General features: G+C 42.1%; 1 protein-coding gene across 1 annotated transcript; it reads right to left on the reverse strand.

Annotated features, from left to right (window-relative positions):
• Positions 1 to 3,123: 3,123 nt before the first annotated feature.
• Positions 3,124 to 16,630, reverse strand: LOC118421583 (LIM/homeobox protein Awh-like). The gene is made up of 7 exons (XM_035828930.1): positions 16,396 to 16,630; positions 14,459 to 14,640; positions 10,923 to 11,146; positions 9,112 to 9,209; positions 8,721 to 8,807; positions 8,290 to 8,362; positions 3,124 to 4,600 (listed from the first exon to the last, which is right to left on the reverse strand). Exons 1-7 carry the CDS (start codon positions 16,528 to 16,530, stop codon positions 4,521 to 4,523), a joined length of 879 nt encoding a protein of 292 aa, XP_035684823.1. The 5' UTR covers positions 16,531 to 16,630; the 3' UTR covers positions 3,124 to 4,520.
• Positions 16,631 to 16,833: the final 203 nt, after the last annotated feature.

The raw sequence follows: 16,833 nt of genomic DNA on the forward strand, positions 1-16,833 counted from the left end.
TGTTACATGGGCTCGTCGCGAGACGCCAAAACCCAAACCTTTTCATGCAAACCTGTATTTCCAAAAGTCATATAGGTAATTCAAATTGTATATAGACCTGTTTAAAAATGTGTTCACAGGCTGTAAACCTAGCGTTTTGCATATTTTCACATTTTTGCTAGTTGGGCTATAAACCCTATTATAGCCTATTCTGCAGTACCGCTCTCGGCCGCATCCAGAAAAGTGGTTATGATCGTCAAATTGCTAAATTTCTGTCTTTTTGTGATTGGTGAAATCGAAAAGGCTCGCAAAGGGGCCTGGATTTCTTAAATATCCAAACGCCTTAAAAGGCTTCTTTGGCCTTTTTACCAACGATAATGCCATTTAAGATCAAGAATGGCAATATTCAAAACATTTCACTAACAAAATAATGGGATATTACTTGTAGGTCATAAGTAACACGTTTTCTTTACTATTTACCAAATGGCGGTGGTCGCCTATACATGTTCTGTAAATAATCATGTTCTGAAAGGATACATACTAAATCTTAATTCTGATTTGTGAAACAATAAGCCCTTGATCAAATGCTATTGATACAATTTTCTTCTCGAAAATTTTACTTTATAACATTTACCACTGGGTGCAATATAAACTTGAGCGCCGGGTGGAGCCGCTGAGCTTTACTCAACCCCTGATATGAATGACACCTCTGTATTTTCATTGTTCAAAAGCCCTTCTTTGGATCATCTTCAATAAAACTTATGCACACTTAGTGAAGATAGTCTATCAAGTCTTATTGATAAAGTTCGCCTTTTCATATGGTTACGTTTACACATGACGGGATGGTCGTAGACTTTGATGTAAACCTCTATCATGACGGTAAAGGAAACGTGTCATAACATTTATTTCATTTCAGAAATGTGTTAAGCATTGTCCTAGAAGGACCTTAATTCTTGATATTAATGGTGAGGTTTTCGAAAACGAAGTTAATTAAGCCAAAAAATCAAACCCCTTTGCGATCCTTTCACGATTTCTCCATTCTCGAAAAGACGGAAATGTGGAAATTCGACGGTCGTTGTAAACACTTTTCTGGAGGCGGCCAGGAGCGGTACGGCAGATTAGGCTGTGTTAGGGCAAGGAGGTAAAAAAAAACCTCCTTGGTCAGGGTATGAAGTCCCAACTTGCAAAAAGGTGAAAATATGCAGGGCATTTGGTTTAAAGCTAGTAAAAAACTATCCCTAATAGTCCAGACATCTTAAACACATCCTCAATGGCCCTTAAGACACGAGCTGACCTAAAAAGGATCCGATTTTTAGGCGCCAAGCAAGGGGCCAGTGCAACACAATGTCCACCCGTCGAAGCGCCCCGTACATTCGTATATACATCGTATAATGTACATGATCAACTTTGGCATTTCAATCTAGTACTGTTAATATGCTTTTTTGTGGTAAGGGCAGATAAGCCCGGCCTTCACTCAGAAAACATTACGACCTTTTACCTAAACATATGCTTGGAGAACTTATCCGATTTCCTTTCATAACTTCAGTTTTATACCTGACTTTTATCCGTGTATTTTGTAAACATCTGCACACAAGACCGTGAAATGATATGTCATATGTTCATACCTTAAAAAATCTTTCTCCTGATAAAAAAGCATGTGTGTGTTTGTGTTCTCGGATATTTGAGGTCATCATAACTCAACAACCTCTGGATAAATTGTAATGATATTTGGTATGTGAGTAGGTGTTGGAAAGACGAAGGTTATGGTCGACTTTGGGCTACTGGTACTTGATACTGCAGCAGAACTTCCAGTTTTTGTATCTTTTGACCTCAACATGCTATGGTCTTGACATTTCGGTGACAAATAGTAATTTAAATAATCATGATATTTCATGGGATACGAGGTCTTCTAACTCTTGTTTTCTTGTAATTTACAAGTACCACAGCCCAGTCAGATACAAACCATTTCAGGGGCCTGTAGTGCACCCCCCCCCCTTCTTAGTAGTCTATACCAGACTAGACAGGGTCGCTAGAAAACTGTAGAAATGGTAGCCGGATAGGGAACATCGCGCGACCTAGCCGGCTACACTCCTCTGGCCGGCTTACTCCTCGATTTGTTGCATTTCTACAGTTTTCCAGCGACCCGCAGTCTGGTAGAGACTACCCTCTCAGCACCAGTGTTTCTCGTCTCCCCGGATCGAGTCTGAAGAGAAGCGTATGTTAACAAGTGGTCCCCTGGGAGCCCACCGACAATCGAGCAATCAGCGCGGCACAATCGTGCTGAATGAGAATCAACTGCCGCTCCATATCAGCACAAATATTGATTCGCTCTTAATTTGGAGAAAATTTGGGGGGAAATCCCGGAGCTGCGCGCGTGTGGTGTTGGAGAGGGATGTGCTGATAGACATGGGTGCTTGCAACTGTGCAATAACAGATTATTGCCATAACAGCACCATAGAAAATTCGCAATGAAAAAAAAAAAAAAAAAACGAAAGCAAACAACGCTTATCTTGGAATATCTTTCCTAAATTTTCTTTTTGAAGATGGTATTGGTTCTTATAGTGACCTTTTTGAGTGTGTGTACCCAGCCTTGTACATGTACTATGCAGCGAGGTCCGTCGATCAAAAGCACTCGCATCGCACGCTAAATGTACATGGAGCGCAGCTACATAAACAGTACATCGCAATTTGTAATGAATTTCTTTGAATGTTCATCGTTCAAAAGTTTTCGTAGTTTGTTTCACTTTGATTTATTTCTCATTAACTTTTGTGCATATTCATGTATATCGTTAGACCCCCTCCCCTCATACACAAGATGATTTCTTCCTGGACACCGATTTTTCTTTCAAAACGATAGATTTGCTAATTGTGTAATTGCAACAAAAATACAGAAAAAAATTCACCAGTATAATTTTGTAAATGTCATTTAACCAGAGAGGCACTCTGTCGATACCTTTTACTGGCATGTATGGGGGACTTCGTGGTGATGAAAGCGACCGAGAAATATTCGTGTGCTCTTCTGAATCATTAGGGAGCGATTGTTACGAATATTCTGCCTTCTTTACTCTCCAAATCCTCTCACGTCATCCTGTTCCCACTCAACAGCGAAAACATTCAGGAAAAACAGTATCGCAATAAAGCATCTTAATGATCGTCCATAATCGGGCTTTAATTAATGTCTACCTCCAGATAGAGCGAGTCCGACTGTTGTCTGAGTATCCAGGACGATTTGTCTGATGAAGGATCGCCGTGGAACGATTAAACTGTTCCATCGCAGACGACCCGGATTAGACCGGAGATTTCTGGATATCCGGCCACTTAGGGCTGGAAGTCTCGTCATAATTAGACAGGATCTGGTCTCATACATGATACTGAAAGTCTAGAGTCTCTCCAGTACACGGGTTCAAGGTAAGGCTGGGTCAACCAAGTAAAGAGTAGAATACATCTATACGTGCGACACTCTTCACGCTAATGATGTACAGTTGTGTAGTAAATTACAGATGCATAGCTAGTTTATCTATTACGATTTTCTTGACACGAGACATATAGGATAGACATTACACAAATAGAGCCACTAGAATTTCGGAACTTTATGACTGTCATCAAATCATCTTACAGAGGAACACGCTACACTTTTCTAATATGATACAGACAAAAAGAACTGCATTGTTCCCAATATTTTCTTACTGTTGTAAATAAAGTTTTTCCATAAATGAAAAACATACACAAGAGATTCATTACGTTTCTAACTTTCCACGTAGTGAAAGATACGAATAGATATGTCACATAACCGAATATTTGAATACCGGACCAACCATTGATATAACATTTATATGAAAGAATTGTCCTCTTCTTTTACACTTTCCACCGTAGATTTGTGGACCTTATGCAGCCTCACACTAACACACGATAATCAGAATCTTGTGCGCACATCTCTACAGATATATTGTCAACACAATATCACATTGGCACCAAATATTGACATTACGATAAAGACATAATGATATTCGACCGAGTGGGTATGCTGTCACTGGTGTAATACTTTGGGCAAATAGACAACTTTGCACTTTTGATCTGTTAATACGACGAGTACTGTATGTGACCCGTGGGTGGAGTGTCGTGCCACCTGCCCGATCTGTACAGCTAAGAACGTTTGTTTTTTGGCTTAAGGGTTCGCCCTGTAATGGGGGTATGGGTATGGCAGGGCATGCTCACTTACGCTGGGCTAACTCCGCTTGTGAACCCTTGTCCACAGGGGGATTTGCGACAGAAAGTATTCATACTCATCTCTTCAAGCCACAAAACAGAAAATAAGCAATTTTTCTCAACTTTTCATATGTGTCAGTAACTCTATACTACTACATTTGACTTTGTTTTTCAACAGACGGATAAACAGTATGACATTGAACTTGATATCGATATCGGTAATGTACAATGGCTTTTTGACACATAAAATCTCTAGGACGTAAGGATGTTTGAAAAAAGAATGTCTTGAGATATTGGCACATGTCCTGCACAGCCGACTGGAGCCGGAAGTGACGTCACGCACAGGAGGTGGCTTGCAAACCGCTCTGTACGCATGCGCAGTAGATCTGTCCGCACTTGATACAGCACTTTCGACCTGCAAAAAATAACGGAAATGCAAAATGTCAGTCGATATTTTTCAACCCTTTCCCCAAAAATATCTATCCATATTGCTGATACCAGTATTAATACAGGGATTCTATTTCTTCATTCATAAAATGCATGGTTTTTCGACATGTAAAAGATACACGATCAAGAAATCTTCATACCAACAAACCCGCACCATCTATTCGTAAAGAACAGGTAGGGACAAAAGCTATTATGTCAAATAACCAATCAACCTATACATAGAAAGGTAAGGAAGCTTCCCACGGTTTTCCACTTGAATGCCTCTTTAAAGCCATATTCTTCTCTTGTCAAAACTGGATGTAATCACGAGTGTACTTTTTCCCTTAATGATGTCAATACAGCTCCCAGATATTCTGTGAAGTGTTCTTGTTTTCATTTTAAACGCGACGTGGTTTCAACAAGATGGTACATCTACCATAAAGAGGAAATGGCGTGGAAAATTACTGACAAGTGGCAACAATTCAGAAAGATTAGTGTAACGAATTATTGTGCTAAGGGCTGGTTATTAGTAGAAATAGATGCTCCTAAGCGGTGGGAACCGGGCCCTTGTGTAAGGAGAAGTACCCGTGGCGCGTGGCTTAGTGACAAAATAACGTTTCTGAAAGGGTCCCCAAACAACCTTTTTCTGGTGAAGTAAAGGACCACACACTAGTTTGAAGTGCCTGTGTAGAAGTCGACTATTGGTGGCACGTAGTCCTGTTTCTCACCATATAACGGGGAGTGGTCTAATCTTTCCTCTAACAAGTTATCTATTTTTTAAGTGACAGAATAACGTTTCTGAAAGGGTCCCTTAAATGCCCTTTTCTGGTAAGGTAAAGGACCACACACTAGCTTGAAGTGCCTGTGTAGAAGTCGACTGTTGGTGGCACGTAGTCGTAGTCCTGTTTCTCACCATATAAGGGGGAGTGATCTTATCTGTCCTCTAACAAGTTATCTATTTTTTTTAGTGGCAAAACAACGTTTCTGAAACAACCTTTTTCTGGTAAGGTAAAGGACCACACACTAGCTTGAAGTGCCTGTGCAGAAGTGGATTGTTGATGGCACGTAGTTGTAGTCCTGTTTCTCACCATATAAGGGGGATGATTCGCCATCTCTGTCCTCTAAACAAGTTATTTAGTGTCAACCGAATCCATGGAGGGGTCCCAGTTTTGGTTAGTAGGCACTACGAAAAATGCAGTTGTCGATGTGAGAAAGAAACCCTACATTCGGTTTGTCAACTTGCAAACACAAATAAATTCTGGGTATGGCAGCTTGGTGAAATTGAAGATTTTCCGGGTTTAATGTTTACAACAAATAGAGTTCTTTGTCATAGAGGCCTACCTAAAACAAGTACAAGTTTGGTTCGCAGTAGCCGATAGTAACTGCTTTACTGGGTCAGTCGTTGCTTTGAAGTTCGTACTATGTCCTGGCCTTCTGTGGGTATTTTCTGCTTTTCGTGGACGAACACAATTTTGGGCTTATTCGCAAGTAAATGCTGGTCCTGTCTTCGATACATAACGTTACATGTATATCTAAAACCCTCAAACGCCAGGCGTCTAAGACTCTCAACCTTTTCAATTCACCATGGTTTTTCGTTATTTGTCCTAAGAGGGGAAATGTGTCCTAGAAAGAGACCTGATTGAAATACACCATAAGGTTACACACACACTTGAAGAGGAAAAAAATGACTGCAATGGTAGTGCATAATTCAAGACCTTGAAAACAAACCGGCCAGGAAAGGTTGAAAATCTCTAAAGATAGATGAAAGATGAAAATCAATAAAACTATACAACTTCGTTCCTGAGATTTCAAAAGATGACTACGCTCTTTGTTTGGCATAGAGACATATCGTCTAGTTTTATCCCCAGCCTTACGACACCCACAGAAACTGATCAGCCCGCTATTCTACGTTTGCCGGTTCGACCCTGTACAGCACGATGTAGATTGAGCGCAAATGTGCGTGTGTATTTGTTAATTTGTCTCGAATTAAACGGCGTTTGAAGTCTGGGCTCCCCCGGCGTCGCGTGGTGGAGGCGCGGGAATCTGATTTCGCTAACGATCGACAATTAAATTTCAACCGCCGCTTCTCTACCGACAACGGTTGTGAATCGAACTACGGCGCGCGGCCGTTATGAATGTTAAACACACGCAGCTCTGCACGGATGAAGAGTTCGGTAAGTCCGTGGGGATACAGACAGTGATGAGGAGGTACCGTGGCGCGGAATGAGGGGGATTCAGCCTAATGAAGTGATTAGAATTTGGCGGACATGCAAACAATCGGGTTAAGTCAACAGGAGTCTGCCCCCGGGACCCCCTGTGCCCGGGTGACGCCCGCCGTGAGATGACTAACAGTGCCCGGATGAACGCGGCTCAGAAATCACCGCCCGTTTTACACGGACCGGGATGAATTTGAACGGAGGAAATCTGGAAATCTAAAAATCAAACAGCTAGGGAAATCAGATGCGACAGGTTCGCCTACAGGTGCAGTCACATCGGTCCTATTTTTTTGTAAGACTTTCAGCGAGGTTAGGTCAGAACCAACCAACGACATGTATGTATGGATCTACATTTGCCTTTTACGTCACAGGATAAAGACATCGTTACATCAAATCCAAGGCTGTGACGGCACCAGACGTGTCCCCGATTCGCCTACATTAACCTGCGTGTTTACCCACCATGTTGTGTTCCTGAACAGATAAAACAAGTTGCTACAAAAAAATTGGGTAAATCTGCAAGCAAGCTGAACACTATTTATAAACGTTTTGAAAGGGTGTGTTTACTGCACCACATTACTAAATGTGTGCTGAATGTACATGTACACGTAAACACGAGTGAGTAAATAGCCCGATCTCTTATGAAGTCACGAAACACCTTGAAAGTAAACGCAAGTTCAACCCTCTACCCTTATTTCCTAAACTATACTGTAAGTAGCGTATGACGCAGTAAACGGAAAACGTCATTGCCAGAAGCGCTCCAGAAATGGACCAGAACAAAGGGGGACGTTTATTGCGCGGAAGCTTACAAAGAGAGGTCGGCCACATACGCTAGCACAATTATGATGTCGTTTTAGTGACACTTGCAAAGTGCATCAGGTGACAACATTAAGTAGTCCTAGTGGCATGACGACAGCCGGAAAACTGTTCTTGACGATTTCAACCTCCATTAGCCAGGAAAATTACTTTTCACTTTTTTTGCACACTAGCTGCAAAGTTTCGGAAGTATTGAGTAGGGAGGTTTAGTGACTTCATATCACCTGGCGCATGACACACGTGTTACAATCTCCCGAGCCACTGTCACACAGTTGGCGAGCTTCAGTCGTAGTTGTTTATCGCGCGAGTCAGAAAATCACCAGAGTATCCAGCGTGTCTTTCACCTGATAATTTACATCATCACATTGAGTGGGGCTTGGGGACCCACGAACATCGGCCGATCCCTAAAAATCGAGACTACCGAGAGTATGACTGCCGAAAATGGCAAACAGAGCTCGGAAAATCGTCGGAGGATAGATTTTGCTGCTGTGTGACAGGGCCATTACAACGGCGACGTTTATTACGTCTTTGGTGAAGAAAACTGATTCAAACAACAACATAGCTATCTACATCTGTGTTAGAGTCCATACGTATTTGTCAAAATCTATACTATAAAAGAAGGTGAACAAGGAAAGGTCAAACGCCCTACCCGGGGAGAGAGATTTGCTTCCCGTGAGGTTGCCGTATTTTTTCTGCCTCGCGCGAGAATTCTGGAACCACACCTGTAAGGAAAGGAAGAAATATCAACGGAAGGCCTAAACGTGCATCTACAAGAACTGGGACAGTAGTGTTAGTGTGGGTATGTTCAGCACCAAGGACTGGGGTAGTAACATTGAAGCACTAGGAGCACAGGAGCAACACTGTTTATGTGGGCACCAAGGGCAGCGACAAAAGTGTTATTGTGGGCATATTCAGCACCAAGGACAGGGACAGTAACGCCGAAACACCAATGACAGAAGCAGCAACGTTTATATGGGCACCAAGGGCAGGGGCAGAAATGAGAAATGACGGTGTGGGCATGTTCAGTATCAAGGAGAGGGACAATAATGTACGAATACATTAATTATAAAGAAGCAGTACCTGAGTGACCCGTTTGCTGAGTCCTGTGATCTGTGCAATCCGCTCCAGGTCCTGCCCGTCTGGGTTACTGTCGATGTTGAAGTTTGCCTTGAACACAAAAAAATTATGATGATTTTGATGGGTTTCTTTAAATACATTGTATAGCTGCTTGGTGCCAAACTATTATGTCATTCATACATATTAGTCAAGCACATTGATGTCAAGAGATATTTATATGATCTTCTTTCTGTAGTAGAGAACGTTAACGTTAATATGCCCAACACCTATACAATATACCTTTCTAACTCACATATTCTGACAGACTATTTCTATATGGTTGACAGCTCTGGCATTTCTTATGTCTAAGTTCAGAAATCTTCTCTTAGCATACACGACGTAAGTGTAGACTCACCTGCAAGACTCGCAACTGTTCCTCTGTGAAGGTTGTGCGCACGCGCTTGGGACGGTGTCCCCCTGAGCCGCTCTCTCCGCTGTACAGGGAGTCACAGTCTGAAACAGAAGACATCGTTTAGTTCAGGAGGCGTTACAACCGTCGTACGATTCTTACTTGGGCTATGATCCACGACAACACTTCACGACAATTTTTACGACACATCCACAACTGTCCTAAGAATGTCATTGATTCGTGGTCGTAAACATGTCACACGTTATAAATGACAGGGGCTATAGATATTCCATGTGCTTGTGATTCAGTTACGTTGTAATTTAGATCTAACACAGTTTTTTTCTTCAGACACATCTTTGTAAATAAATATGCTTTTACTTAACCTCAGCAATTATGTTTTACATATATATAACGTATGCTGAATTGTTGGATTAAAGCTGGTAAAACAGCCTTAACACAATAAAGATTGTCAGCAAAGTTTTAACTCGGAAATATACAAAACTTACGAGAGAATTCTATTTTGTTTATGGTTGAAACTGTGAAGAACTGGAGATAAGAGTCTTGGTATAAGGTACAGCTACGACGTAGCTCTTCCGCCTAGTGAAGTATATGAGTTCACAGAAAGAAGTGTTAAGTTGTTCCAAACTGTGATTACTTCCAAACGCGCAATCTCTCGGCGTAAGAAGCCATCGACTTTCCCCCGCGCCGCCCGTTCGCGCAGCTGCATAGCGTCGGAGAATGTTTCTTCATTACATCTGTCCGTGCTAAATGCAAGTCATGAAAGGGCGGTGGGCGATTCGGTATTTCGGTATTATCCGCCAAATCCATTGCGCTAATCCTTGTTTCAGCAGCGCTTTATCCGCGCGCCCATCAGAGTTGACCGATGTGGTCCGTACATGTGGTTGAAAGCGGGCTGCGGTTTAATTCTGACATCTCCGTGGGGCCGGCGGGGTATTAAAATGCTATTTTGCCACTTGAGGTTCGATTTATATGCAACAGTATCCCATTAAGCACGCCGATTTCAACCCATCGGAGCTTTAGTGGCCATTTTTTCTCCTCTCCCAAACTCGATTTCAAGCAGACGATTTGCACAATTTGTGTACAGTTTTTGAGCGCGTCGATTGCCGACCGTTTATACAGCTGAAGAACTTTTAGCTAGATAAGTGCGCCGAGGTTGTTGATCGTTTGGAAACCCACTGCGCAACAACCAAATGACTACTTTACGTCCATTAACTGTCCCACTAAGCCGACAGAGAGATTATTTCCGAGCAGAAAAACGGAGATGTTTCTACTGCAAATGGCTCTCTCTGGGAGAGTGCTCGTTCAGTGCCACTAAGGGCGGGTTAGTGTTGTTGGTTAAACTTGACCTGAGTAGATATTCGGGATGTCTGGTACTTCATAATCACTTTGTGGATACCTGTTAAGTCTGGCTGTATGCCCATAGAGGTGTGTGAAAATGTTTATGAAAATACAAGTGAGCAGTTTTCTATCCAATAAATCCTTATCTTGTGATGTAACAGGGGTATGAGATAAGAATGAGAACAGAGCTTCACGTATGGAATAAGTTTTGACTTAGCGGTGACTTTTGTAAAGTACACGCACAAGAAGAAGCTATCGAGATAAATAGATCGAATCTGGATTGGATAAGGAAACATGAAGTTATCTAAAGGATGTGTGTCATTTGAAAGCGTTGACAAACATTACTTTCACAACACTCTGTGTGTGTGTGTGTGTGATATGCGTCAGGATAAGGTTGAAAACAAATCTCCACAACAAAAATGAAATCATGATTCACCAACAAACCAGTCACTCCATACCTGATCCGTTTCCGCTTCCAGCCGCGGCGTCCATGGCCTCCAGATAGTGGCTCTTGCACAAAACTTTCCCGTCATGCAGCGCGAACTCCTCCCCTGTGGACAGTTGTCGTTTGCAGGCATCACAGGCGAAGCAGGCGAGATGGTACACGTGGGTTTTGGCGCGCCGGACCCAGTCGTTCGACTGGATGTTCCGACAGCATTTTGCACACTTTGTGCCAAATTGTCTGAAAGTAAAAAAAGGGCAGTTAGCTAATGTTTAAGATTATGTGCAACGAAGCTGCATGATCACATAAAGATATGGTCGCCTATAGCTAAGGCTGACCGTAATACCAAAAAGTGGTGATTGAAATGAGCTCACATGGACCCACATGTTACATAACACTGTGATGTTCCTTTTCAAATACACATGGTTCTTGGAAGTATCCAAGTCGACATTGTTACGTCAGTGCACTGCCGGGCATGAGTACACTAGTGGGTGCGATTTGATGTGGTGTTGAAACAAATAAAGAAATACGACCGGAAAGTCCGATAATTCCTCAGTTCACTCAGAGGTGACAACAACGGTTCAACTTCTTGATTACTCTGAGACGTGAAGACGGTTTTATTCGTGGCAGGTCTCAGTCGACCTGTCGACTTCAAACACCCTCCAACCAAGAGGGACGGCGTGGCCCGCGCCGTGAGCGCCACAGCACCCTCTGAAGACCAATCACCATCGTCATTCCAAGTTGGGAATGACAAGCGGGGGAGGAACTTTGCAGTCATAAAATATTGCGCGGGATTTGGAGCTCCTTAACCCCTGGAACTACAAGTACATTTTAATCCCCGCAAATGGCGCCATTTTGAAAATCCCAGCTACGGTAGAGGTGGACATTACAGAGGAGGGGGACTCAGAAATGGCTTGGCTGTTGTAAAAGATTTAAAAGTCCGGGCCAAAGAGCTCTCTTCAAGCATAATCGTGCCATACATCAAGACTTAGGCTATATGAAGTCGTTGAGAGCACGGTTTCTCCCTTCCCCTTCATGTGGTGATACCGGGCGCGTGAAAAATGTACTGCTCACTAAACGGCTGCCAGGGAAATATATGTCCGCGATTAACACGTAAGCAAAACTTAAGTGTTCAGCACTGACAAAGAGGAAATGGGTTACAAGTGCTGCAGTGAACGACCTATATAACGTAGGCTGCTAGAAAAGGGTGTCTTCTTTATGCCTCATTTTTTCTGTGAATGTAAAAACAAATAGTTGACAGACACTTCATCCGTTCGTGTTAACAGCACAGAATTGCCACATTACTGGCCGTCTATGTACATAGGACTTATTCACAAAGATATTGGTAATGGTTTGGTGGTATTTAGTGTTAGTTAGGTAATGGTGAAACGTCACCGAACACAACGACAGTACTATTGGCATAGTGTGGGTGTTGCTCAGCTAACTAATACTGCTGGCACTTTTCCTGCTGAAACACACACACACTAACACTGTTGTCCCTGCCCTTGGTGCTGAATGCGCCCACACTAACACTGTTGTCCCTGTCCTTGGTGCTGAACATGCCCACACCAACACTGTTCTTCCTGTCCTTGGTGCTGAACTTGCCCACACTAATCCTGCCATCCATATCGTTAGTGCTAAATATGCCCACACTTACGCTGTAATCCCTGTCATGGTGCTGAAAATCGCTCTTACTGACACCAAGTACATGGCATGCATCTCCGTTTCCACCTTAAATTTTCTAAAATAATACTAGTAGTCGTAATCAATCAATTGAATTGGCACTGAGTACTGAATACAGGGGCACAAACTATGTTGGATAACTCGGACGACGCTCATACATGTTTGGCAAGTGGACTAGCTAGTTGAACACTTATGAACTAAACATGTTCTGTGGTTATGAAGGTTGTGTTTGTGTAGTCTCTGTATGCTATCACTCGTAGGCCGTGCAATTGCTTTACGAAGTGAACAGCTAGTCTGTAGAGCAGACTTTGGAAGCGATGTAAATAACCTTTTTTTGTCACAATACCACTGCCCAGACTGTACCCGACGTGGAAAAGCTTGGTGGTCAAAATGAAATATTCCAGCTCGCGGTTTCCTGTTCAAATGTCCAATAATTTGCAATCCTTAAAAAGTGCAATTATTGATACGTGTTCGTATAGATGGTGGATATTCAGTCTAATGTCATCATTCAAAAGATAACTTGCATTCACTTTCCCTACGTGTTGAATGGTACGTGTATTTCGGAATGAAGACGAAATCATTACACGAAAACGCACACGCACACACCAACAATATCTATTTGTCCACTTTTCATGGAGATACTAAGACATCCAGTAGTGACCCCATCTCATACACAGCTCATGTCTGTTGTCCCGAAAGACGGCTATAAAACAGAGGACAGTAAATAAACGTGCCCGGGTATCTCTGTAACACCGAGACGATGGGAGGTTAGGGAGTCATGTGTGACAACAGACACAGGTCCGGGACCTGTACTTAATCGTGGTATAATCCCTCCACTCGGTGCAAACACGATAACTGGAGAGATAACGCGAGTAGGGAAGACTCCTGGGCTACGACTGGACCTTAGAGAGAAGAAGGGACAACCCACGTCACCTACTGGTAACCTTTATTTTTGGTGTTTGTCACCAAGCATTGAAGTGAATAAATGGATGAATGAATTGGTGTGTTAGTGCACGTATATCAATTCCTTGGAAGGTGAGAAAGGAAGAGAGATATAATGAATATGTTGAAGTGTTGAACCTTTACTTCCGTGGCTTTTTACTCCTCAAACGTCTAAAAAATTATGCCAAATTTTGTAACGCCTTGCGTGTTCCATTAAACTAAGGGTACTGAATATAATGAATATAACAATACTGTGATGAGAAATAGATGACAGCGTTACAAAAGCACTGATGTCTTACTTTTTGACGAGATATTATGACATAGGAACAAATGATAATGATTTATCTGTTGTGTGCATACACATGCGTGGTTTGCTGCGTGCTGAGTTTGCACACATTCATTCATGCTTCTTGTGGACAAGAATATGTTTTACAACGTTCCTTTTGACGGTACTACGAGATAAGCGATGCTTGCTTTTTAATTGGGAAGAAAAAAGTATTATCCATCGTTTCCCTATTTCTACTTTTGATTACTTAGGATGTGTTTCACCCCTTTGTCTACTGTGCATGCCTCATGCTACAGTTTACTTTATCCCATCGCCAACGAACTACGTCCTAGCTTTACGATACAAGAGGACTAGACTAGCCAAGTACCATGAAGTTTGAGTCACGAAATTTCGAGACAGTGGATTATGTTTATGAAAGACAACTTAAAACGAGGTTTTAGAATAGAAAGCGTCAACGCTTTGTCTAAATCATCAAATACTTCCAGATAAGATGTTGACACAACTACTGTTTTGCTGTGACAGCCAAACAACTTTCAGGTGTAGCGGGAAATGTCATCGCCTGATATAGTCGGCCTTGGACATGAATACTGTTTTGCTTTGACAGACAAACAACTTTCCGGTGTAGCGGGAAATTTGATCACCTGATATAGTCGGCCTTGCAGAAGACGTCCGCCTCGCGGGTGTAGCATGTGGTGTGCCTGCCCAGCGGAGTCTGGCACACCGAGCACCGCAGACACTTGACGTGCCACTGCCGCTCCCCCACCTTCAGTAGGAACTTGTCCTGGATGGGACCGCCGCACCCCGTACATAACTCACTATCCATCTGGTAGCATACAAGAAAAAACAAGTTAACGATGAAGGCAACATTTTCGAGAAAATACAGAATCTTTTCCGCGTAGCGTTTTCTCAAGCTACACAAAACTCAACCATGATGCTTACCCTATAGTATTGTGTGTGAATAAAAAAAACTACTGCTTGTTTTTTAGAGCAGGTAAGTAACATAATTGTACTATACCATTATCCTCACCATACAGTATTGTGTGAGGCTAGAAAAAAAACGTATTTGCTGGACAGCTAATATCTAACCTAAGCTCTGATTGCCTAAAAATTGCTCACATTTGCCGGACAGCTAATATCGAACCTAAGCTCTTGTTGGGTACTGACAGAATATGAAAGAGAAAGAAAACACCCGCAAAAAGAATATATATTCCCCTAAAGGGGAAAAATAACAAGTGAATAGACATTACCCAACTGTGATCACGCAATAACAGACGTGTAAGAAGCGTAGACTAAAACAAAGCCAAGAACAGGAGAATTGGAGTTAAGATGATAAGATTTACCTCGTTTGATACAACTTATAGCTGCACAAAAACGTTTTACACCGATAATTTGTATCATGGAAAAAAACAACGTACAGCTACCACAGCTCAAGAGTTAAGTGACTTGTTTGCCATAGATATATCAATGCAACCTTGCATCATATCATTTATATCAAACAATATATAACGGTCGCAAACAAGCAGACATTAGAAACATTCCTGTGTATTTTATGAACCTAGCGTCTGGCAAAACATTTGCTACAAAAAAGCTTTCTTACAACTGTTGCAAAAAAGGCTTTCTTACAGAAAAGTTTCATGCCAGGCCTAGCATAGGTAATTATCATGCATTTACTCGGTGTGAAGAACAACTACAACATTGATTCGCAGGCGTTTTTTTCTTTCTAGAGAGATACTATTTCGTTCACAACTTGTTACTGAAATTCATGTAAAACATAATGATTGCATACCATGCCGTACGAGGTCGCTAATATAAGAACAGGGTACAAGTACAAGATCAGGAAAACGCAAGGAAAAGAGATTTCCCTTCATACTAGATCTTACTTTCCTATATATTACAAACTCTACAGATTACTAAGTATTGCATTATGTATTTCGAACTACTGAAAAAGGCTACATCCTTCAATAGATAATTCTACAGCAGAAAAAGTACAGAATTTCTTTGAGATAAAACATTGTTACTAAGAGCTAAAGAAACAAGATTCCCGACAGAGATGAAAAAGTTAGGAACTGTCTTCAAAGAAATAAAACAATTGACAAGATTTCATCAAAATACTAAGATATTGGGTATCGATACACTTGTAAATGAAGTGTTGCGCAATTCCTACATTAAGAAAAATCTAAGATCATGTCTTATTCAAAACATTACTTTCTACCCAAGAATAAAATTTCAAATCTCAAGAAGTGTTACCAAATATCTACAGAAGGAGTCTGACACAATATGACGTTGCACCATCAAATGCGAAAATTTCAATATCAGAACTGCTCAATAAAAAGCACCAAAACTTGTGCTGTGGTGTAAATTTGATTTCATTTTACTACAGCATTTTCTTCATAAAGAGACTGGTTTCACCTGTACACCGTGTGGTAAATCAGGTTAACATGAAGTGGCAAGTGTGGTCCTCAAGGTGCGACAATCGAGACACAGGAGGGTGAACTCTATGGGATAGAGCAGGACTCACGTGTGACATAATTGCTAACCTTACAGTAGGACAACAACAACAACAACACACAACACCCACCTCCGCGTGTTCCGACATGTTCCCGTCTTGTCTGCGTGCTGCCGTGGCTTGTACACACGGTGTGTACAGGGCTTCCCAGTTCGGAGAAGGAAACGTTCTGAACAGAGGCGAAACAGTCGTCCCGAAGCCTGACATTCCCCAAATGTTCGTCGGCGTTGCCTCGCGCCCAGAATTATGCGGCAGGGTCGCGACCAATTAGAGGGGGTAATTGCCGGCCCAATCAGAGGCGGAGACTGGGATAACGGCCACCTGACGTTCAGGCGTCTCCCTGGATTTGCCGTGAATGACGTTTGGCTGAGCTGTCAATGACTTTTCGTCATCTTCCCAGTGATGATGGCACTAAACCTCCTTCTATTCGTATTTTTCTGATTTTAGTCATATTTAGCCACCTAGCTGCTTGAATGAAAAACTTGTAAACTTGAAAGAAACAATGACATG

The sequence above is a fragment of the Branchiostoma floridae genome, chromosome 8 (assembly GCF_000003815.2).
Source record: "Branchiostoma floridae strain S238N-H82 chromosome 8, Bfl_VNyyK, whole genome shotgun sequence".
NCBI lineage: Eukaryota > Metazoa > Chordata > Leptocardii > Amphioxiformes > Branchiostomatidae > Branchiostoma > Branchiostoma floridae.